This window comes from Nerophis lumbriciformis, linkage group LG35 (assembly GCF_033978685.3).
Source record: "Nerophis lumbriciformis linkage group LG35, RoL_Nlum_v2.1, whole genome shotgun sequence".
Classification (NCBI taxonomy): domain Eukaryota; kingdom Metazoa; phylum Chordata; class Actinopteri; order Syngnathiformes; family Syngnathidae; genus Nerophis; species Nerophis lumbriciformis.
The window spans coordinates 26,222,694-26,247,751 of NC_084582.2; the positions used below are offsets into that span (position 1 = coordinate 26,222,694).

At 38.6% G+C, this 25,058-nt stretch overlaps 1 protein-coding gene across 2 annotated transcripts in view; it reads right to left on the bottom strand.

The window, feature by feature from the left end:
- Positions 1-964: 964 nt before the first annotated feature.
- Positions 965-25,058, bottom strand: part of brd8b (bromodomain containing 8b) — a 32,637-nt gene continuing 8,543 nt past the window's right edge. Inside the window, exons 8-19 of one of the 2 annotated variants that reach the window (XM_061927550.2) lie at positions 19,806-19,969; positions 19,535-19,726; positions 19,056-19,152; positions 16,802-16,944; positions 15,009-15,432; positions 14,901-14,938; positions 14,613-14,812; positions 14,446-14,538; positions 14,291-14,359; positions 13,481-13,766; positions 9,772-9,816; positions 965-1,770 (exon numbers count right to left, since the gene is read on the bottom strand). In XM_061927550.2, the coding sequence (XP_061783534.1) occupies positions 1,711-1,770; positions 9,772-9,816; positions 13,481-13,766; positions 14,291-14,359; positions 14,446-14,538; positions 14,613-14,812; positions 14,901-14,938; positions 15,009-15,432; positions 16,802-16,944; positions 19,056-19,152; positions 19,535-19,726; positions 19,806-19,969 (1,811 nt within the window). In that variant the 3' untranslated portion in view covers positions 965-1,710. The remainder of the gene's footprint in view (positions 1,771-9,771; positions 9,817-13,480; positions 13,767-14,290; positions 14,360-14,445; positions 14,539-14,612; positions 14,813-14,900; positions 14,939-15,008; positions 15,433-16,801; positions 16,945-19,055; positions 19,153-19,534; positions 19,727-19,805; positions 19,970-25,058) is intronic. The other variant, XM_061927551.2, reaches the window with a different exon arrangement.

The window sequence follows — 25,058 nt, forward strand, 5'->3', positions numbered from 1 at the left end:
GGCTTAAAAAGTATTGGGTTGCATGTTATGAGCCTATGTCACATATTAGTTAGTACACACAAAGCAACCTAAAACCTGCTACTGAAGAACGGACAACAATTAGAAAAATATATATATAACCTCAGAGAAAAATGTAACTGAAAGCATGTGTATGCACGTACAACACTTAAAACTTTTAGCATGTGGATTAAATTATGGAATGGATTAGGTAAAGAAATCAATGATCCAATTTAAGAAATTGTTCAAACTTAGTGTTTTGGAAGTATAGAGAAGAACCAGGATAAACATTCTGAAATTATGTGAAATACAACTAACTTCACTATTTATTTATTTTTAAATATTATTTATGGAGTATATTGTGAATAAATTGAAAATAGGAAGTGAACAAAAGTGTTAGTAATTGCTATGTAATGGAAAAGGGATGATTATATATATACTTTTTTTTTAACCCAATGCGAGTCCAAAAGTTAAAAGGTTAAAGTTAAAGTACCAATGATTGTCACACACACTAGGTGTGGCGAAATTATTCTCTGCATTTGACCCATCACCCTTGATCACCCCCTGGGAGGTGAGGGGAGCAGTGAGCAGCAGAGGCGCCGCGCCCGGGAATCATTTTTGGTGATTTAACCCCCAATACCAACCCTTGATGCTGAGTGCCAAGCAGGGAGGTAATGGCTCCCATTTTTATAGTCTTTGGTATGACTCGGCCGGGGTTTGAACTCACAACCTACCGATTTCAGGGCACACACTCTAACCACTAGGCCACTGAGTAGGTTTGGGGACCCCTGATTTCAATTATAAACAGACATAATTACGAGTAAAATTTGTGCACATAAAATAAAACAATACCCGATACAGATGTGTTCTTAACAAATACAAATTAGTTTATAAAGACTATTTTTCTCAATTATGTATGTTAAATTGATTTGATAGGGCACAACAACAAAGAGGGGATGACCGTAGATTAGAACAAATCTTTTATTTAACAAATGTACAACAAAACATACACTATGATACATAAATCAGCTACGCAAACGCAAACTCTTGATGGCCCATCACACGAGTAAAAAAAAAAGTGTTTTCTGACTTTCATCTAGAACACATTACACAAGCTGTCTGATGCCATCACGCCACACACTCTGGCATCACCCTAAAAGTGATACGTGGGGACACATCAATACTAGTTCAGCAACAACTGACTCGCCTTATTTCTCCCCCAAAGTGCACTATTAAGCACGTGATGCTAGCTTGAGAGGTTGGATTCGTTTTCAGACGTTCTCCTAGTCAAGTCATGGAAACGGTGATAAATCACTGAGACAGAGAGATAAAGTGTGCAATGATTTGTCACTTGTAAAAAAATTCCCTAAATAAAATATATAAAAAAAAAAAAAAAAATAGAGAACATACAGAACATGTTTGCATTGGTCGGTGGGAAAATGAAATGCCATTTAAAATTGAACACTTTCACATGTCAGTGAACGCACCATCAAAGAGATGCCTGAATACGATCCAAGGTCCTAACTGCAAACAAAATTAAGATGCAGCTGTATCATAACACATCATGTCCGCAGGCCACGCTCATCTATAGCAAACAATTGCACTAGCACAGATGCTAACACGCTAGGCCCGCACACTGAACTCTCTACTCAAACACTACGCCTCACTTCCCACCTTCTCTGCTCCCAACGTTCTGCCTCCCGAGGGTCAAGTTTATTTCTTCATTTTCAGGTCGGCCTCCATTGCACTACGGCGGCCCCTGGTGCCCCCATCCTATGGTGGAGAAAGAGGTGAGGGGGAGGAGAAAGAAGCGGGGTCAAACAGAAAAGAGCAAGAAAAAGAATTAACATTTAAGTTGGGAAAGGTCAAGGGTTAGCTGGACAGAGTGAAGTGGTGACTGACGCCCACACACGCACAAATAGTACAACAAAAAAGGTCCACCTCAGGCGGCTTCCTCCTCAAATGAAGAACAGAAAAAAAAATGATGATCACATGAAAATTCAACTGAAGAGAAGAAAATAAATTAGATCATGCCGACACACACAAAAACACAGGAAAGCATTATGAGTCTTTATCTGCTGGCTGGGGAAACGTCACTGGAGCAAATTCCAAACCGTTTGTGGATATGTTTATGAGAAGAAAACACAAGTTGTATGAGTCTACATCAGGGGTCACCAACGCGGTGCCCGTAAGGACCAGATGAGTAGCCCGCTGGCCTGTTCTAAAAATAGCTCAAATAGCAGCACTTACGAGTGAGCTGCCTCTATAGTTTTAAATTGTATTTATTTACTAGCAAGCTGGTCTCGCTTTGCTCGACATTTTTAATTCTAAGAGAGACAAAACTCAAATAGAAAATTTGAAAATCCAAGAAAATATTTTAAAGACTTGGTCTTCACTAACTGACAAAGAAACAGATAACAGATTTGGTGTGCAGTTCAAAGTGTGACATGATTTATTTAAAAATTTGAGAGTTGACTTTTGTATTTTACAAGAGTTATTATTTGTACAAACATGGTGCAAAGTAATTCATGATTTGTTGTGGCTAGCTAGTTAAAATGGGATATTGTGATTTCACAAGACTGTCTTAGAAGTGATCATTTGAAAATGTTCAATTGGAAAAATGTGCACTTAGAGAAAATATAACAATAAAGTTTTGCATATTGATATTTATCTGTTTCTATATATATTTATTGTGAGAAATCATTAAGATGATCAGTGTTTCCACAAAGATAAATATCATTAATTATTAATAATAACATAGAGTTATAGGTAAATTGAGCAAATTGGCTATTTCTGGCAATTTATTTAAGTGTGTATCAAACTGGTAGCCCTTCGCATTAATCAGTACCCAAGAAGTAGCTCTTGGTTTCAAAAAGGTTGGTGACCCCTGGTCTACATGTTCTGGTGAAGGTGCAGTTACTACAGGACTGTGGATGACTTGTGATGGCCTTACAACAACTCTGGTTTTAGTTTAGCTTGGATGCATTCTTGTTGTTGCTGCTTTGCTGGTATTTTTCGGACTATAAGTCCCAGTTTTTTTCATAGTTTGGGTGCGACTTATACTCAGGAGCGACATATGTGTGAAATTGTTAACACATTACCGTAAAATATCAAATAATATTATTTAGCTCATTCACGTAAGACACTAGACGTATAAGATTTCATGGGATTTAGCGATTAGGAGTGACAGATTGTTTGGTAAACGTATAGCATGTTCTATATGTTATAGTTATTTGAATGACTCTTACCATAATATGTTATGTTAACATACCAGGCACGTTCTCAGTTGGTTATTTATGCGTCATATAACATACACTTATTCAGCCTGTTGTTCACTATTCTTTATTTATTTTAAATTGCCTTTCAAATGTCTATTCTTGGTGTTGGGTTTTATCAAATAAATTTTCCCCAAAAATGCGACTTATATGTTTTTTTCCTTTTTTTTCTCCTCATGATATATATACTGCAGCCTCCTGCGATAACGATATACATCACAATACACTTTTTTATATGTAAATGATAATACAAGCATTTCAAAACGGGTTACAAAAGCTCATAATTTAGCTGCTGACATATGCGTTAACATATTGCATCATTTCCAGTTGTATTATCTTTCTCAAAACAATTATTACTTCTACTTGTTAATTTACTGTTACTTTCTGCTGTAACAAGTTTCTATACTTCTGTTAAAATATAATAAGCAGTTATTCTTCTGTCGTTTCTATACTTAACATTAGTTTTGAGTGATACTACAAATTTGGGTATTGATCCAATGCCAACCAGTTACAGGAGCAGTATTGCTCATACTAATATTTCTCAGAAATACAAATCAGGTAAAAACACAGGATGGCGGTGTCACAATATCAATAAAACATTTAAGTAATTTCCTTATTCCCTTTTATTCCAAGAAATATTTGGAGCAAAATAAAGTCAATAGTGCAAAAATAAGTCAAGAAAAGCAAAAAATGTTGATCGCCTTTTATTTTCTGAGTTTGTAAACAAAAACGATTAAAAAAAAACAATTTGGCAACCACAGAAAATATAAATTGAATTGCTGTAGTATCGACTTTCAACTGATACCATACTTGGTATCAATACTAATCAGTATTTTTATCAATTCGCCCAAGCATGTTTACATTCAAGAGTGCTAACTTAAGAGGTTTTCTATGTTTTTTTGAATCCTTTCACAGTGTGTAGTGTAGCATATTTAATGATTCCTTGTCCTTCAGTGATAAGCCTACTTGTGAGAAACAGATTATTTCCCGCCATGGAGGCAGGGATCAGTGATTTGGGAACTGATTTGCGCTGTAGAAAAATGTTAGCCGCTAGTGAGAATGCTACATTGCGTTGCGGACACGTTCGTTCTCCTGTTGGTGTCAAATTTGCTGGACACAACTTCCATGTGTCATCAACATGCATTATCACGATATAAGCTCTATCACAGGCAATTTTGTATCATTTATACCATATATCATCTATATTGCACAACCCTATTTGTGCTTTTATTTCTTCTAATCTCCTCTAATTTACCTAACTGGAGAAATGACTTAAAAGCAAGGCATTTTTTTGTTGAGGTTTATTCATACAAATGTTTGAGTAAGGGTGTCCATTGATTGGTTGACGGAGGGTTGTTACTAGAGATGTCCGATAATGGCTTTTTTGCCGATATCCGATATTGTCCAACTCTTATTAATTACCGATACCGATATCAACCGATACCGATATATACAGTCGTGGAATTAACACATTATTATGCCTGATTTTGTTGTGATGCCCCGCTGGATGCATTAAACAATGTAACAAGGTTTTCCAAAATAAATCAACTCAAGTTATGGGAAAAAAATGCCAACATGGCACTGCCATATATATTATTGGAGTCACAAAGTGCATTCTTTTTTTATAACTTGCCTCAAAAGAGCAGCTTGAAATTTGGGACATGCTTTCCTGAGAGAGCATGAGGAGGTTGAGGTGGGCGGGGTTGGGGGGTGTACATTGGAGCGTCTCGGAAGAGTTAGTGCTGCAAGGGGTTCTGGGTATTTGTTCTGTTGTGTTTATGCTGTGTTACTGTGCGGATGTTCTCCCGAAATGTGTTTGTCTTTCTTGTTTGGTGTGGGTTCACAGTGTGGCGCATATTTGTAACAGTGTTAAAGTTGTCTATACGGCCACCCTCCATGTGACCTGTATGGCTGTTGACCAAGTATGCATGCATTCACTTATGTGTGTGTGAAAAACCGTAGATATTATGTGACTGGGCCAGCACGTAAAGGCAGTGCCTTTAAGGTTTATTGGCGCTCTGTACTTCTCCCTACGTCAGTGTACACAGCTGCGTTTTAAAAAGTCATAAATGTTACTTTTTGAAACCGATACCGATAATTTTGAAACCGATACCAATAATTTCCGATATTACATTTTAAAGCATTTATCGGCCGATAATATCGGACTGCCGATATTATCGGACATCTCTAGTTGTTACCTTTGTGTTAAACATAGCACTTCCTCCTAGCAATGAGATCAAACTAATGTGTACTTTGTAAATTGAAGTAAGTAGTTTCTTTTAACAGTTACGGATTTATGTAATATAAAGGCCTGTTTGTTAACCACAGCCTGCATTAATTCCAATGTAGTCACTTATTTAAGATGGGCTGCCATCATTACAATTAGACTGCTTGATTTAAAACAAAAATGTTTGGACTTTTAGATTTGCCCTTGCCTACTCTTCAGTGCTACAGTCTGTTTCTTTTCTCGTCATTCACCAAGTTTTGTCTATATTCCTTACTCCATATGGGTTCAAAAAGCCAACAAACCAGCCTGGAAAGAAGGGAGAATACAGGGTAGACTTAAAAATTACCCTTTGCGAGGAGTACGCCAATGGCGCACACATTGCTGATTTGCCTCGCAAATACGGAAGAAACAAGTTCACAATTGCAACCATGGTAAACAAGAAGTATGTTTATATGGTTGCTGACTTTGCCAAAGGGGTAAAATATCTTCTCATGGATGGAGAGAAAGCGCAAGACCAAGTTAAAAAACTGTTGCTCGTGTGGACGGATGAAAAGCAGCTAGCAGGTGATAGCCTTTTGGAGGCAATCATTTGCAACAGCAAATCTATATGACGACTTGATTTCCAGAAGTGACCATGCTGTAACCAGCACGGAGGCGAGCAGTGGGTGGTTCGAAAAGTTTATAAAAGAGATCCGGCATCCACAAATATTTGTCGACACAATTTAAAAATAATAATTATTATTATTTTTAACTATTTTTTTAGGAACATGGTTAACGTTTTAGACAGCACCAAAGGGACTTTTGTGTGTATGCGCACGCGTTGACAGTTCCCTTATGTTTTTTGGATATATACACAGTATATACAGTACAGCAGGAAGGGGTTCATATGGCCCCAATCCTGCTTGAGTGGAATGTGGGGGGTTAATCATTTTGCAATGCCGTCTGCTGAAAATGATGGAAAGCGCCAATCTATATAGCAACTGATGCTGTGGTCAAAGTTGGAATTGCCCAAGACACATTTTAAGATATTCTGTCTGGTGACTAAAATGGATGGTGCATCCCCTTAATTTGTCATGTTACATGTGTCAGGTAAACAGTAACGAATGGGGCAATATGAATCCTATTCCTACTGTATACACATTATATTGTCTTCAAAGTGTGCATTTTTTACTAAAATATGGACTTTTGTTGAGGCTAAAACCAATTATACATGTTTATATCGTTTCTTATGCGGAACTCTGCTTCACTATACGTATATTGATTTATGAACCATGTTCAAGAACCAAGTTCATTAATTGAGTTTGTACTGTAATTTATTTGGTATCGTTGCTGTCGATATTTATATCAATCCGCCCACCTTTGTTTACATTCAAAAGTTCTATCGTGCAATTAGCTGTTAGCATATCCTCCTCTGGTGTGGATTGCAGCATGTTTACCATATTTTTCGGACTATAAGTCACAGTCTTTTTCATAGTTTGGCCGGGGGTGCGACTTATGCTCAGGAGCGACTTATGTGTGAAATTATTAACACATTACCGTACAATATCAAATAATATTATTTAGCTCATTCACGTAAGAGGCTAGACGTATAAGATTTCATGGAATTTAGCGATTAGGAGTGACAGATTGTTTGGTAAACGTATAGCATGTTCTATATGTTATAGTTATTTGAATGACTCTTACCATAATATGTTACGTTAACATACCAGGCACGTTCTCAGTTGGTTATTTATGCGTCATATAACGTATACTTATTCAGCCTGTTCACTATTCTTTATTTATTTTAAATTGCCTTTCAAATGTCTATTCTTGGTGTTGGGCTTTATCAAATCAATTACCCCAAAAAATGCGACTTATACTCCAGTGCGACTTATATATGTTTTTTTCCTTCTTTATTATGCATTTTTGCCCAGTGCGACTTATACTCCGGAGCGACGTATACTCCGAAAAATACGGTAGCTATTTCTGTTGTCTGGGGTAAATACTTCCAAGTATGACACTTAGTTTATTTGCCACGATGGAGGAGAGGATTGCTGACTTAGAAGTGGCTTTGCACTGTGGAATGCTAGCGAGAATACTACATTGCGTTGAGGACACGCCAGTCAAATTTGCAGGACACAAAATGTATCATCAACATGATTTATCCTGATGTAACGATAGTATTAAAAGCCCTATGGTCGGCCAAATTGATATCACTTACATTGTCTACATCGCCCAACCCTAGTAAACAAGGTTTAAAAACATGTCATACATTTCTTATGACACAAGCCAAAAAGGTCAGTGTTAACCGTCCACACACAAACACTGTCCAATTACCGTACACAAATTAGACTATTGTGTCACTGCCACTGAGTGGAACAGTGGCTACAATAAACTGATACGATGAGACACATTTAGGTGGACATCCTTTGGATTGAATGACTCACGTCCACAGAAGCGGTTGTTGAAATGACCGGGAAAAACATTTAATTTTATGTTAACTTGTAAATTTTGTCTGAGTTTAAAGAAGAATAAGCGATAACGAAGGGTGTGTTTTAACATACTGTACATCAATTTGTTGAGATAATTTTTCTCAATTTGTGCAACATTTTTTTTTGTTCCTTGTGGAATCCGGATGAGCTTGTACCTGTAGACAGGTTGTAGACATAGACGGGGTGAACTTAAACGGGATCAAATGTACTTCCAATTGTCACCACTTTTACTTAGGTGATACAAAGTGTCGTCTTCACAAAGCAAACACTGATAGGCAGTGAGGATAAAACAGCCAAAAGTTGCAACAAATACAAGTAGTGGTCGAAAGGTCATCGACTGATTAACTTCTGACCCTAACTTGGTCATCATGTGTCAGACATGCTGTATAATCAATGTGATTCTTGTTTGACAGGAAGAAGGGCTGACAGTTTGAGGGTCATCTGAAAACTGGGATTAACTTGATTGACATTTAGCATTAGCTGTCTCTGATGACATCTTGGAACACTACAACATCAGTTGAAAATGAATGACAAGAAACAGCAAATTGGCATTCAAAGGCTAGATATAAACTTCAAATAAACAGAAGACAACGCACCTCGAAAGTCTGTAAATGATCGTTTCTTGCGTCATCTAGCGCTGACGAGAAACTTTTAAGGTCAAATCTTGTATAGCCCCAATAGTACGTGGTGACCAATAATGTGTACGCATACCGCTGATGTTTTTTGGCAAGATTTTTGACTCTATTCCAAGCATACACAGGCGTGCAACATAGCCAAGTTATAGAATGGCTGTAAAGTGATTGCTCCTCTTGAGTTTTTAATGATAAAACACAATTTGTGATATAAATCAAATACTCAACATAATACGAAAGTCACTCGTGTGTAACAAAGATGGGATTTAATTAACCTATAAATAAATGTCATTTTTATTAAAAAAAATCAAAAAAACTCTAGTAAGTAATTAATGACAGTGGCGTCCTTGCAAAAAATAAATAATTCAGACGGCTCGAAATAGTCCTAAATAATAATAAGTTAGGGAATTGCAGTAATGATGGGACAGTCTAACGGGCAGTAGCACGAAGGATCAGTGCGATGAAGAAGGGATAATTGCAAAGTTCTTCATTATCCTAAATAGTTATTGACAATAGTCAAAGGATTTTGCCCAAAAGTACTTATTTCTTACACTTTATATTAGACTTGACAATTTCTAAATTAATGATGAAATTACCCAAGCTAACAGTAGAGGTGGGATTCTTTGATCAGATTCCGATTCTTTGTGTGACGATTAAATTCCGAATTGATTCAATACGATTCTCGCAAAGTATTACTTGTTTTATAATAAAACCTTTTCCAAACAAGTTAGAGGTTACAAAACCTCCTTTTGATTGCTGACATATTCACGCAGTGAGTAGGCATGGGGATGGCTTAAAAATTTACTTAAAAAAAAATAGATTTCTGAAAAAAACTTTAAAAAAACTTTGTTCATCCACTTTTGGTAATTATGAATCAATTTGGAATCTGAATTGATTTTTTGAGCACCCCTAGATAATAGTACTCGCTTTAAAACAATACCGCGGTAAGCATTTTTGAAGGGATTGATTGCCTTAAACCATTATTTGAATACGCTTTCATTCATCAAATGCATATCGCTAGTACTTCTGTGACCCAATATGATCGTGATTATGCCACAAATGTCCAACTGAAAAGAGAAGACGAGTGATGAGTTCGTTTCAATGACAAAATGCGTGCGCGGAGCCAGGCCAGCTTCTGCTGAAGTCTGACGGAGAACCTGCATACTTACAAAGAGAGAGAGAAGAAAAGCAGGAGAGGCCATTGGGACCATGTCCTGCAGGAGGACAAACATTGGAGTGAGAAAGAGAGAGGAATTACACACACACACACACACACACACACACACACACACACACATAAAGACATACACGAAAGTGACAGTCATTGAAATCTGCGTCAAACTATGAAGTGGAAGGGATGCGCGCCCAATCAGAAACGTGTAGAGATGTACATAGCAACACAAAGACAGACATCATACAGTCATCTTATACTGTCCATGCACAAGAATGCAGGTAAAACTGAAGTATGACATTAAAGGAACAAGACACAACTGTCTTAAGACTTCCACGATAGACTATAATAGACAAGCCTCCAGCACAAACAACTCAACAATGACAAAACACTCAACAAATATTTGACGGATCGTCCGTGATTGACTACTACATAACTTTTAATGTTGTTAATATTTCAACGTTAGGGTTGTATTGAGCAGATCGATGGTGCCCAGTGAAATCAACCATGGTCGTAGTGTGCTCCAATTTACTTCACGACAATCCACACAGACAGAATTCTTGATAATTAAAGGTGCTGTTTGCAACTTCCATACCGTAACATTTCTCAAAGCAAAAAATAACAAAAACACCACTGGATAGCCTATGTTATCATTAGTGGTTTAACAGAACACATTTGTTTGACAATTGTCTGTTTTTCACAATCACAAAATGTATGTAATAAAACATTTTACCGGCCTGAATAAAATGATTGGTGTTTACGGCGGTCCCTTGCCCTGTCTCATCAACATGTACGCGCATGGAGCAGTCCAAGAGAAGCAACAAACAATTTGCTGCTTGTTATGTTGCTGTTATGATAGAATATACATTCAATGACAGCTAAAGCTAGCTATCTAAATTGCTATTATGAGCTAACAACACACGTGTGCATGTGTTATGTGCGTACGGTACGTAATTATGTACTACAAGAGATATGTAGTATGTAAAATACTTTGAAAAGTTGGCGTCCTCTAACCATCTGTGTAAATGTTGCAAACAGCTCCTTTACTCAGAAATCAATTAATTGGCCCATGTCTGCCAAGTACGTACTGTAAGACCACAATTAACTGTCAAATAGTCATTTTCACCCACTTTAATACCAATTCCCCATTAAGCAACATGTCAAAACTAGAGCTCCATGGTCATTTTTATAGATGTTTAAACAAGCGACAGCTTAAATCTGGGCCAATCTAGACAGTTATATGGCTATTTGAAACACTAAAGCGTGTACGGACTAATGGGGGAAGTTTCTGGCATCATCGTGACATGGTTGAATAAAAGCTATTGCCAAAGCTGCTTTAAGTGCGAAAAATACTTCACAAACCCCTACAAAAAAGGATGCAAGCTCTACATTTTTACTGGTCCTTCAAATAGTAAACCAATAAGCACATAATAGAATATTCATGTAAAAGCAAAAAGAAGCGTCAATGGCAGACAAACACACCCAGACAGTCAGAGGTTAGTGAAGGGAGTCTGCATGCAGGAATCAGGTCGGTAAAGGACAATTGCTTGTTATTTTGTCATAAAGCGAGACCAGATGTGCCCCAATGTGAAATGTGCATGCTGATAAAAAGTTTGTATAGGTCAAATTTAAATACACTCATCCCGGGTATGAATTGATTTTTAAATTATTTATTTGAACTGTTCTTTATCTAGGGTGGAATGATAATAAAACATTAATATCAATCAACTCAATAAAAGTGGTCAAACTAATCAAGCTCGAACTATTGTAGTAGTTGTTGATTGCTACAAAAGTGCATGAACCCAATTCTTGTTTTCAAAAAGGCACTAAAGTTGTATGTAGTACAATCATTGCAACCAGGAAAAGAACTGTTCTAAAAGATAATTCAAAACCAAAACTACATTACATTTATGCCCATGATGAGTCTATGTGAACTTCTGCCCACAACATTACTAAAGTGGTCAACTTAACAGCCATACACAAACACTGAACAAAAAACCTCACATGTGTGACATGCTAGGGAATATTCTATTTTATACTAAAGCACATTAGGCTGGATAGATATTGGCAAAAAAGTCAGTCAGAATACTAGAAATAAACAGCAGAGACTCAGGTAGTATATTTTAAAAGTGAGTACACCTCACATTTCTGCAAATATGTTATATTTTCATGGGACAACACAGAATAAATGACACTTTAATACAATGGTAAGAGGTCAGTGTACAACTTGGATTCGAGTTAAAAAAAATAACTGAACATAAAGACATACAGTCTACTGTGGGCAACGAAAGTGCGTACACACCTAAGTGAAAATGCCCAGAGTATTTTGCGTGGCTATTATTTTCCATCACGGTCTTAACTCTCTTTGGAGTGGAGTTCATTTGAGCTCTACAGGATGCATCTGGAATCCTCTTCCACTCGACTATAATGTTAAAACATTGCATGAAAGAGGACGAGAGCCATAACACCAAATAAAACAAGTTCCTTATCCATATTGGAGAACTTGTAACCAAGTCACATGTTGCTGAAGGTGGAAAATGACCACAATTATGTTCAATTTGACATTTTACCTCAGGCAGTGTTTCCCAATTCATACATTCAATTATTTATGGCGGTTGGCCATCAATACATTTGGACCACCGCCATTAAATTTAGCACGGTTTGCGCTTGCTCATAAACACATCATGTTTGGGACTGTCTGTGAATGCAGCTTGTTGTTACGGCTCTGCTTCTTAACACAACTCATAAGCACAATTTGATGTCTTATTAGGCACTTCGGGAGACCATCATGAAAGCACGTATGGCTCTCAATGAGCAGCGAGTCTCGCTGGCTCGCATGCACGCACGCACACACGTTTTTAAATAAAAATGATCGCGCTGCACATTAGACAATGTCAATAACCTGCTTTGATGTGGGTTTGTCGACATTGTCTAATTTGCATAAGGCACTTGCTTTTATTTGTACTTTTACTTGAGTCGATTTTAGGCACTTGTATTTGTGCTTTTATACCCTGCAACCCAGTGCCACAAATAGATTGGCGTTCTGTGTGAAACACTGCTTAGGGGTTCACTAACTTTTGCTGCCGGCGGTTTAGACATGAATGGCTGTGTGTTGTTACTTAAAGTGGACACTGATTATGCAGACTGTACACAGACTACTTTTACATGTTATCAAAGTGTCATTTCTTCTGTGTTTAAGCTTGAAAAAACAAAATAAAATATTGGCAGAAATGTGAGGGGTGTACTCATTTTTATAAAAGGTATACCTTATATATACACCGGTATGTACAAAGTAAGGAACACAGATGCTGAAGGCACATTTTGAGAACAAAAACAGATTTTAATCTGAGACAGTTAAGTTCAAATTTAAATGTAATATTTCATAGGTTCCTATAACAATATTAATGCCATTATTAGTAGTCATAATTGTAGTCATTGATCCACTTTACAAGACCGTGGGCATTCAAACTCATTAGTTTTATTAGGTCCAAGAACTTACATATAAAATATTCAGGCTAATTAGGCCATTATAGAACTTAATAGAACCGAAAAATGATTAGCGTGCATTTCAGTGATTTGCTCAATCTGAAACATATTTTGAGTCCTGGTACACCTAAATAAATGCACCGTCGCAGTTCAAACCACAGACCTAACATCGAGACATTGGAGGAACATTTACTTTTCCCCATTTAAGTTGCTCAACACACCTTCTCAGCTGGCTCGCCTGGTTTGCGATTTCCCTCCCTGCCACGGAGGCTCTTGGCAGAGATGGCACTCTCAGAGGTCTGCATAATGAGCTGGGTGGCCAGGAACTGCTGGACGTGCTCGAGGACGTCACGCTGCATCTCTAGCGCCATGTGGTATACGTCGTGGTCTGACGAGTTGTACATGACGGCATTCTGAAACATCAGCATGATGTCACGCTGGAATTCTGCCGTCGTACGGATCACACCGGATTCAATGTTTTTCTTTATTGCCGACAGGTCCATGGGTCTGAAACAGGAGCATGTTGGAGAACAGAAAAGTAGAGGTTAACTAATGAACTACGATTTACATTTGGAATTATCGGTATTACACAATTGAGGCTATCAAGAAAAAGTGGGGATTCTGTTAAGACAGCCTCTGTATTATTGTTTTTAATGCATCAGTCAAGAGCACACTTTTGAAAGTCCAAAGTGTGGATTTCTGGGTGGATTTTCTGCCCCAAGCTTCTTCTTTTTTTTTACCACCAACATTTTCTAAAATTAAAATCAATTAATTAATAAAATATGTATTGTATTATTATATATTACAAAACTTTGTCACCTAACACAAAGCTAAGATTGAAATGTTTTTTTCTTCAGATAGTTTGGCATATTTTGACCTACAGTGGATAGGTTTGAGCATCTTTAATGTACAATATGTGTCAAAGTCAACCAACATTCATTATTGTTGTAAATAGTATTGACACCTCTGATTTAAAGGTTAATGTGAGTATATGGACTGTTTGATTGTGAGAATGCACAGTGTAATCTCACCTGTGTACAATACTGTGGTAACCAGGGGCAATGTCGTCTGACACAGGCTGTAAAAAGACGCTGGCATACCTGAAAAAAAATGTAATTCCAGAATTGATTAATGGGGAAGCACAATGTGACATGAGCAAGAATATTAGGTAGCTGCAGAGCTCCACCTGTGGTTAGCTGCGGCTCTCCACACCAGCATGATGGCTTTTTTCCAGATTTTCTGGGCCTGCACAGCCTCTTGGTCCTCACCACATGTAGACCTGGGGTGAAAAAGGAATGGCTGTAAAGACAATCAAAATTCACCTGAAAGACATGAGCACATCTGGCTGCTCACAGCTGGGAAGACGAGGCAGGGCTGCTCGCTAATGAATCCGCCATGTAGCGTTGAGAGGACAGCCCATAGCCATCTTCACTCTCGCTGGCTGCTCGCTCCACCTCTGACAAATAGGGACCCTCCCCTTCGCCACACTCCTCTTTGAGCTCCATCCCTTCTTCAGGGTCACACTCACTCCCCACCTCCTCCTCCTTGACCTCCTGATGTCAACCACATACAGCAATTACGTAAATGGAAGCATTTTCCCCCCAAAATTTTTAAAGTGTGCAAAACGTGTACGCCTGGTACCTTAGACTCTTTGCCAGAGATAGAGCTGTCCTCAGAATCTGTGGATCAAAACAGTAGTAGATTAAAATAACCAAAGCAATAATTTTAGTGTGTTTGTAGTATGTTCACCAAGGTAAGGTGGGTTCGTCTCAGGCTGGTTCCACTCTACTTCACTCTTCACGACTACATCAGTGTCCTCCTTCCCTGCAGTGCCCTCTTCTGTTACCTCACCACTAGCTGCAACATCACCCGACTTTACCTCTCTTTCTGTCACAGCGCTGTCACAGTTTTCTTTGACCTCTTCCTCTGCGATTGTAGTTTCCGGTTGACTATGCGTCTCCACGCCAACAGGGGTTGAGATGGACAGACTCGCCACATCACAAGGGTCCTGTATGTGGTCAGAGTCTTGGACTGTGGAAGTCTGGTCTGTGTCTTTTAATTCCTGAGTCTCCCAGGGACCCGGGAGTGTGTGTCCTTCTGAAACAGCCTCTTCACACAGAGAGAGAGCTGCTTCCACTGCTGCTGCATCCAAAGCCTCCACCGAGTCATCAACCTTGGTAGCACAGCCAGAACCACTTCTTATTAGACCTTATATAAGTAGCTGGGTTAAACTGTAGTTTGAAAAATGGGGTTAATTTGAGACACTTTTTTTACTCAGTGCTCTACGTGTCAGTATGAATCACAAATCAGCTCTGCAGTAACACACAGTATCAAATATCTACCAGGGTTTCTCCCCTTAATGTAACTGAACGCAAAATCTTAAAATCATGGCCACACACCTTAAAAACAAGGTGTTGTTTTACGTGAAAACAAATTAAATTAATATAATGCATTGCAGCCTCCAGAAGAAGTCAAAAGTCAGACGTTTGCTATTTTCAACTTTATTGAGAATCTTATGATAACAGCCTTCCCAATTCCAACAGGTTTTACCTCCCGTGCAAACGCTTTCGTCTCCGTGCTTCCCACGACACGCAACAACAATTCCTCATTCTCAGCCAATCTGCTTTTAGGCATGGGTGGTGTGTTTGAGATAATGGGAAATATAAACATCACATCAAAAACCACACAAACATAAAACAATCACCACTAGCAGATTGTTACAGTATGAATGGATATATATAGCCTATTATGTGCGCACTATTTGATAGTGATGCACTGAAATGTGGCCGCCAAAAAAAGACTTTGATCATCGAAAACAGCGCAGTGATTTATAAACGAGACGCGCGAGATTGTCTGGAGCGTAATCAGCATGTCTGCAATGTGGATTTAACTTTATTATACCCCAGATATACCTGCAGACAGCCATCTACAAAATGTGCAAATATTAAAGAGGACAGTGGCGGCTTTTAAGGAGAGAAAGGAGCAGCAGGGCGAAGAAAGTGTGACGTCATGCTTGCTGCAGCTCACTTTTTGTCGGGGGCATCCAGGGACAGAAGTAAAGTTGTAAACACAAGTACAGTCTAAAATAACACCAAAAAAGGTGCTAGATTTGTCATTTTTAATAAAGAAAAAGTCAGAAAAAGTCTGTAGACACTTGAAAAATTCACAACAAAGTACAGTGCACAATAGGCTAAGTAGCAGCAATTGAAAATATAGCAAAGCCATATAATATCAAATATATGTTAATAGTGTTTAATAACACATATTTGTTTTAAATGTATGAACTGTATACATTTTTGAGTCTTTTTAAAGAAAATCATATCATTATAACAAATTATGCAAATTGTATGATGACATCATGGTGACCACGCCCCCACCAGCACAGGTGTCTTGGCAATCTAGGGGAAACCCGGTCTACTATGTATACGTTTTAAGTGAGATACGTATTACTAAGGTTTTCACAATCCATGTCTTGTTTGGGACATAAAACTGTATACCGGTAATTGTCATAAAAAAATAGACAAAGCAGAGACAGTGTGTACCTTCTCCTCGATGATGGCAATGATGTCTCCTACAGTCTCCAAATCTAGTTCATCTCCCATGTAAGATACAGCCACGATGTCCTCCTCAACTAACCCCGTCTCCTCACCAAGCTCTGCCTTCACTGCAGCTTCGAGTTCCCCTTCTGCAAATAAAGCAAGAATATAAAACACATGTAGTAAATCACTGACCTTTGGCAAGGAAGAACAATATCAGTGAAACAGGCCTCTCTTTTAGCTTAGAAGTTACTCTTTTGTCAACTTAAAAACTCCAAGCCGGTTAAAAAATGTAGGTGGTTACATTTTATAATGATACTGGCGCTAAATTTGTACTTTTTGAGCTAATTATGTGTCTCTATGCACACTGTGGAGCCGCTTCCCTAAGTTAATAATTATCACCTCCAATACAGCAAATAAACTGCATTTTTTTAGTATTAAGTATCTCATATTATTAGGTATATTTATCACTATAGGACAAGGCTTAACATGTTACACACGAGAGCAAGCCAGGAGCAGGCATGCTAATAGCTAAGATTGCTATTAAAAACACCGACAAATAAGTGCTTAATAAAGTTTAAAATGTAGATCGAAGCGCTTTACAGCAGAAAGTAAGCAGTTGTTGACAGGAAATTAACAAAAAGATTAATAATAGTCAGAGCTGATAGGATCCTTTATGGTTGAGAGACCCATTAAACCTAAATATTTTAAAATGTATTTCCGTGAGAGCCATTTGACATTTTTTGCCATTGAATACAACTAAATGTGTGCATTTTAAGACAAACAATTTTATAGTGTATCAGTGTAATTAGCCTTAATGTACTGAAGCAACCTAAAAATAAATCGAACACTTCTTACCTTTAATGCGACCTGTGTCGAAGTGATGTTTCACATTTGAGTTTAATTAAGGAAACGTGACCATTGCATATTAAACAAACCGGAGAACCTGCACATCATGGGAACGTTTTACCAACAAAAACATGGTTGTATCATGGGATCACCTGCATCCCCAATAATAGCAAACCTTTACATGAAGAACATGGAAAAGAGAGCTCTGAGCTCTTTTAAGGGAACAGCACCAAGTAATTGGTACAGCTATGTGGATGACACAGCGGTGAAAATCAGAAACCAAGAAGTGCATGCCTTCACTGAGCACATTAACTCAGTGGACAAAAGCATCAAGTTCACATGTGAGGATGTCAAAGACAGTACCGGTAGGTTGCCTTTTTAGGACTGATGTCCACATTGGAGATAACAGGGGCCTGTCGGGGTTTACCGAAAACCCACACATATCGATCAATACCTACTTTTTGACTCACACCACCCACTGGAACACAAACTGGGCATTATCAGAACCCTACAACACAGAGCTGATAATGTTCCTACCAGCCCACATCACAGAGAAATAGCTTAGGCATTTGAGTTAAGCCCTCAAAACCTGTGGTGACACCAGCTGGTCGTATGTGAAAAGTGCATCTAGAATTAACAAGAACAGAGTGGATGACGAGGAAAAAGGTGACAGACGCAAAATTATTGTCATTCCATATGCATCAGGTCTATCTGAGAAACTCAGAAGATTTTTTAACCAACACAACATTCCAGTACACTTCAAACCAGGCGACACCCTCAGACAGAGATTGGTGCATTCTAAAGACCAGACACCCCAAATCCACAAAAACAATCTGGTGTATGCTATCCAGTAATGATGAATGCACTGATTCACATATTGGGGAAACAAAACAACCACTAAGCCGACGCATGGCACAGCATAGACGGGCAAACTCTTCAGGCCATGACTCAGCTGTCTACCTGCACCTCAAGGAGAAACAGCACTCCTTTCAGAACAAAAATGTACAGATTCTGGACAGGGAGGACGGATGGTACGAAAGAGGAGTGAGGGAAGCAATCTATGTCAAGGTTGAAAAACCATCCCTGAACAGTGGAGGTGGTCTGCGACACCACCTTTCCCCCACATACAACACTGTCCTTTCAGTCATATACTAAAAGACTCAGCAATTTAGCCTCCAGAAAATAACAGGAGTTAAAAACATTCTGGTAACCTTCTGTGACCATTTGTTTACAACTAAATGGAATGCTTACGTGGGGGATTCCGACTATTTTGGACAGGTAAAATGTGACACCCTGTCTAATTAAAAAAAATGAGGTATCGAACATCATTGCTAACCAAGCAGATGGCAAGCAACAGTGGCTAAGAGTGAGTTAAGTTAAGCTTGAGTTAAGTTTCATTGAGCATATTTACCTGTGAGGACATCATGGCCAGATGGTAATGGCATGGCGACGGCAGCAGCAGTCTGTAATCCATTGCTAAGGTTTCCAGAGGAGTCTCCGTCAGCGACCTGTAATAGCAAAACCGTGTTTTTATCCCGTACAATTAAAAGCAGTTATGCAACTCAGTCTGCTGTAAATTGACAAATGAATGCTTAGTGTGTCTGTTACTTTACACTCATATTGTACATAAACGTCTATAAATGTACTTATTCTAAGTAAGATACTGAAAACCTGTTTATTCAGAAAGGCATACGGTTGCTAAATGTCAATAAGATGTTTTAACCTTTTCTTTTTTGTTTTAATTGAGTATGTTTAGTCTCCTCCACCCTGTTTTTAACTGTGTAGCACTTTGAGTTCTAGCTTGATTAAAAGTGCATTAGATATTAAATGTATTATTATTACTTAATGTTTATGAACGGTTTAATAAATAGAGGCTAAGCTGGCTCTCACAAGGCGAGTGCTGGCCGAGATGTGGTTGCCTTTTTTCAGCAGCTCTGACAGGAGAGGAGAAGGCGGAGGTGTGGCCTTCTGTTGTAGGAGCCTCTTCTGTGGGGAATCATCTATGAAAGAGGCCATACCTCCATCTTTAGGACCTGGGCCTGGACCCTCAGTCACTGGGAGAAAAATCCCTCCACCTTGGTCCTGGTGAAAATAGCAGAAATAAAAACTAACGTGTTGTGTCACACACAGATTAATACACTGTATGCAAGCACCTACTTACAGAGTGTGTGCTGGTGTCATCTGAGGAAATGCCTATAGGTTCTAAAGGTGGCATGGGGACTGAGGAATCAGTCTGGGGCTCCATGCAGGGGGGGCTGGTACCCAGAGGGGATCGGACAGTGACACTGGGTAAACGCTTGGGGGTGTTTTTAATCGCCAGACGAGCTAGAAGACAAGACAGTTCATGAGTGGTATATCTAATAATATGACACCGATAAAACAAAAGAACAACATGCAGCTGCTTCAGAAGCGGAACAGGTGGCCAACTTTTTGCAATCAAAGGGTGGTGGATGTGGATGTCAACTACATCAACACATGCTAATGTCTTGTAGGAAGAATAATACCAAGCCTGTCATCATCATTAAGTTAACCAACAAAAAAGTGGCTTTGCTGAGATAAAGAAGCATGTAGAAAAAAAAAAGTACCAAGTACCACCTCAGAAAACACTTGGCTCTACAAGTACCGGTACCACCATAATGACAAATACAGTACAGTACAATACAGTAGTGTTGGCTTACATATTTGTTAAAAACAAGGCATAGAATTTATTTTAATAAGTATATTTATATTTTTGGCCACTGTAACATTACACACAGTTTGAACATTAAACCTGTGTTTGAATACAGGAAAATAAAACACTGCTTAAATAATAAGAAAATGGATGGATAAGATTAATTGAACATAATTCAGAAATTCTTTGGCGTACCACTAGATGGGGCCCGCGTACCACTAGTGCAGTGGTTCTTAACCTGGGTTCGATCGAACCCCTAGGGTTCGGTGAGTCGGCCTCAGGGGTTTGGCGGAGCCTCCGCCGCGGAAGTCAAGACACACCCGACTCATGGTGTAAATAAAAACTTCTCCCTATCGACGTATCATGGATACCCCCAAACAATGTTCCCTCTAATTTTCCATCTGAGTGAGCAAACGTAAAAACTCTTTGAGCATTCAGTGGAGCACATGTGAGCGACGTCAGATGTGCACATGCACTGTGGTCACACCTGCAGCACACCTGTCCCAAACCTGACTAAATAACAAGTTCAATGTTTTATTCTTGTAATCAAATGACAGCATTTTATATTTTCTAATATAAGTGTTTTGGCCCACTTACAATGACAATAACAAAAAATATTGTTTTTCATGAGCTGTGCACTAGTATTACCGTATTTTCCGCACTATAAGGCGCACCTAAAAACCACAAATTTTCTCAAAAGCTGACAGTGCGCCTTATAACCCGGTGCGCTTTATATATAGATAAATATTAAGATTCATTTTCATAAAGTTTCGGTCTCGCAACTTCGGTAAACAGCCGCCATCTTTTTTCCCGGTAGAACAGGAAGCGCTTCTTCTTCTACGCAAGCAACCGCCAAGGTAAGCACCCGCCCCCATAGAACAGGAAGCGCTTCTTCTTCTACTGTAAGCAACCACCCGCCCGCGTAGAAGAAGAAAAAGCGCGCGGATATTATCATTTCCTTTGTGTGTTTACATCTGTAAAGACCACAAAATGGCTCCTACAAAGCGACAGGGATCCGGTTCAAGAAAAGACGCAATCTCTCCATCCGCACACGGATTACTATTTCACAGCAACTGATATTCCTGTGAACCGCACTGTGGATACAACGGGAGCACGTACGGTGAATATTCGCACCACAGGGAATGAGAAGTCATCCTTCACTGTGGTTCTAGCTTGCCATGCTAATGGCCAGAAACTTCCACCCATGGTGATATTCAAAAGGAAGACCTTGCCAAAAGAGACCTTTCCAGCCGGCGTCATCATAAAAGCTAACTCGAAGGGATGGATGAAGAAAAGATGAGCGAGTGGTAAGGTAAGTTTAAGTTTACGCGAAGAGGCCGGGTGGCTTTTTTCACGCAGCTTCGTCCATGTTGATATACGATTCCATGCGCGACCACATCACGCTGGTTTTAATATATTATTAAAGTTTGACTGACCTATTTGACTGTTTTTTTGACATTCCTTTAGCGCAGTTAGATGCGGCTTACAACACGGGGCGGCTTATAGGTGGACAAAGTTTTGAAATATGCCGTTCATTGAAGGCGCGGCTTATAACCCAGGGCGCCTTATGGTGCGGAAAATACGGTATATGTCTGGGTGGGGTTCTGGCTTTAGAAATAATTTGTACCCCTTCAGATATCGCATTTAGTTCCCACTAAAACATTCACATGTTGCACAATGAGATGTAAACATGGGATCATGTGTACATTCCTGTAACTTTCTGTTTGTAAAATATATCTTTATTAGTGTTTCTTTAATATAATAACATAATTTCATGATTAATATTTATAAATTAAGATTAAATTACGAAAAAAACATTTTATTTTTCACTAAAGAAGGGTTCGGTGAATGCGCATATGGAACTGGTGGGGTTCAGTACCTCCGACAAGGTTAAGAACCACTGCACTAGTGGTACTTCTATCACGGTTTGATAATCACTGGTCTACATAATGAGGTACTATCCCAAAATTGCCAAGAGAGCGCACAACTTCAGCAGGACAAAATGCACTAACTGCAACATTTTTTTTACAAATCTACATGAAGGGAAATGGACAATGGAAAGAAGGCAAAGTACTTGTTGTTAAAGACACCAAGGAACCAGACAAATATTAAAGATGGCATAATCTCAACTGCAAGAAAATAAAAGAGTCAACTCACAAAGATCTGATGAATAATTATTCAACTATAACAACTCTACAATAATGACATTTTAGGGTGGTCAAAAATATTGTTGTTTTGTTTCCTATCTGTACTTCTGCGGTACAGTTATTTTGCTGAAGAATTGTGTTTTTATTTTGACGGTGAACATGGCGTCCTTTGTTGTGTCATTTTTTCCTTTTGTTTTTAAAAATGACAAACTGTTAGGTGGCGCGTGTGGATGCAGCGGCTACTCTCTCCCCGAGCTTGGATGAGAAAGGGTGGGGGTGAGAGAGAAACTGTATTTTGATTTTTCTGTATGTCCTGCATGCATGGAGACGTTAACAATAAAACATTTTTGAACTCTTTGTAGTCGATTCCAACACACAAATAATACATCAACACTTGCTTGTTTGGTATCGTCAGTACCGAATACTATACATTTTTTCTTCTGCCAGCTATGTCGATTCCTAATTGTTGTGTGAGATTAAGCACTGAGCAGTCAGCACCAAAAAAAAAAGTGTTTATCATATATTTATTGCTTTATGGTAGGCCAGGGTTAGGGTTAGGGTTTTTTAGTTGCAGACGATCTAAAAAAAATTAAAGTAGGAAGAAAATCGGAAAAAATGCTAAATCAAATTTTTTGGGAAATAAATCGAAGAGTTTAGTTTTAGGTCATATCGTCCAGGCCTATTTTGTGGCATCTTGCCACAAATGTGGATTTAGCGCTTCAGTTTCGCCCACGCTCATTAACATATTAGAATGGAAGGGTGGCAGTATGCGTTGTAGTCCCGCTTCACAACACACTTGGTTTTCTAGAGAATAAGACATAACAGAAGCAGGGCTTCTCCTACATGTAAACGATTGTAGCAAAACGCCACAGCAAGATTACTGCCACCAACTTTTCAAAGTAAGTTTTTGCTCTCTTCATTTTTTTAATTTTTTTACATGAAAACACTTTAACATGAAAACAAATTTAAGTTATATATTGTATGAATGTATATATCGTATATAATCTATTTTTACATACTATTGGCTATAGTAATTTTGTAAAACAGCTCAAATATCATAAACATGTTCCTCACTGCTTTATTTTGGATTACAAAAAAAAGGGCATCTAAATTGCCTGTCAGAAGCGCATCCGCAGCTGGTCGCACATCTAAACGGAGTTGACACCTAGTAAGGAGAGAAAGTTGAAGAGAAAGGCTTTTTAAGCTAATTAATGCATTTCTTGTTCAATCCTGCGTAAACTACCCATAATCTTTTGACATTATTCCCGACAATAACGTCTTACTTTACGCCGTGTGCATCTTCGAACCTCTGTTTGGACATCGCTGTGTGGAGTGTGCATTTGTCCTTGTGAGTGTGTGGGTTTTCTCTGGGCACTCCAGTTTCCTCCCACATTCCAAAAATATGCATGTTGGAGACTGCAAATTGTCCATAGATAAAAATGTTAGTGTGATGGATTGTCCATCTGTACCCTGCGATTGGCCATGCTAATTTGAGTTATATTGTCTATGAGCTAGTCCATTGTACATTAGCAAGCTAGCGGCATTAGAGCTCAACCTTTATCCTGCATAATTGTATCGCTTTTTTCAGTTTATTCCAAATGATATTATTAATCTAACATGATTCATACATGTATATGCACTTCATATGTAAATCTAATGTAACTTCTTTAGTGTGGTTAGTTTTACAGTGAAGAATATCAACAAAACACCTAAAGTTGTTTTTTTTCAAATCTAACTCAAGGGACTGTTTACATATTTGGCAAACTAAATTGCAATATTCAGGGAGGGCACAATAAAGTGTAGCCTGTGTTACCTTTTACAATAAGTAGCAATAATTGAAACTGCATTGAACAAATAGAGCACAGTCTACTAAGTCAAATTCCTTGTGTTAAAGCTGATTGTGATTCTGATTATATTAAAAACGTGTTAATATTAATATTGGTATTATTGGTAACACTAATATTTGTTTTTAAATATACATAAAACATTTGTTTAGCCTTTTTAAAGAAAATATATGCATCAGATCGGTAGGTTGTGAGTTCAAACCCCGGTCGAGTCATACCAAAGACTATAAAAATGGGACCCATTGCCTCCCTGCTTGGCACTCAGCATCAAGGGTTGGAATTGGGGGTTAAATCACCAAAAATGATTCCCGGGCGCGGCCACTGCTGCTGCCCACTGCTCCCCTCACCTCCCAGGCGGTGATCATGGATGATGGGTCAAATGCAGAGAATAATTTCGCCACACCTAGTGTGTGTGTGTGACAATCATTGGTACTTTTAACTTAACTTTTTTACTTTAATATTGACCACACCCCTAGCCACGCCCCCACCACCACTTATATAGTGGAAATTTAGGGGAAACCTGAGAAGGAATCTGTATTGTCAATTTAGCGACTTTGTTGCTATATTAAGCAAATTAAAAGTGAAAGAGAAAAGTGTGTCTTGCGTGATGCATTTTTTTTGGTAATCAAAGCGGTGATGAAAGGCAAAGTATTCACCACTTGAGTGAAAGCGGAGACCCGCCTCCACCAGCCCGGCAGGGAGTGTGCATGACCACCGCAAGCAAGGTATGCAAAAAACCCTCTACAACCTAG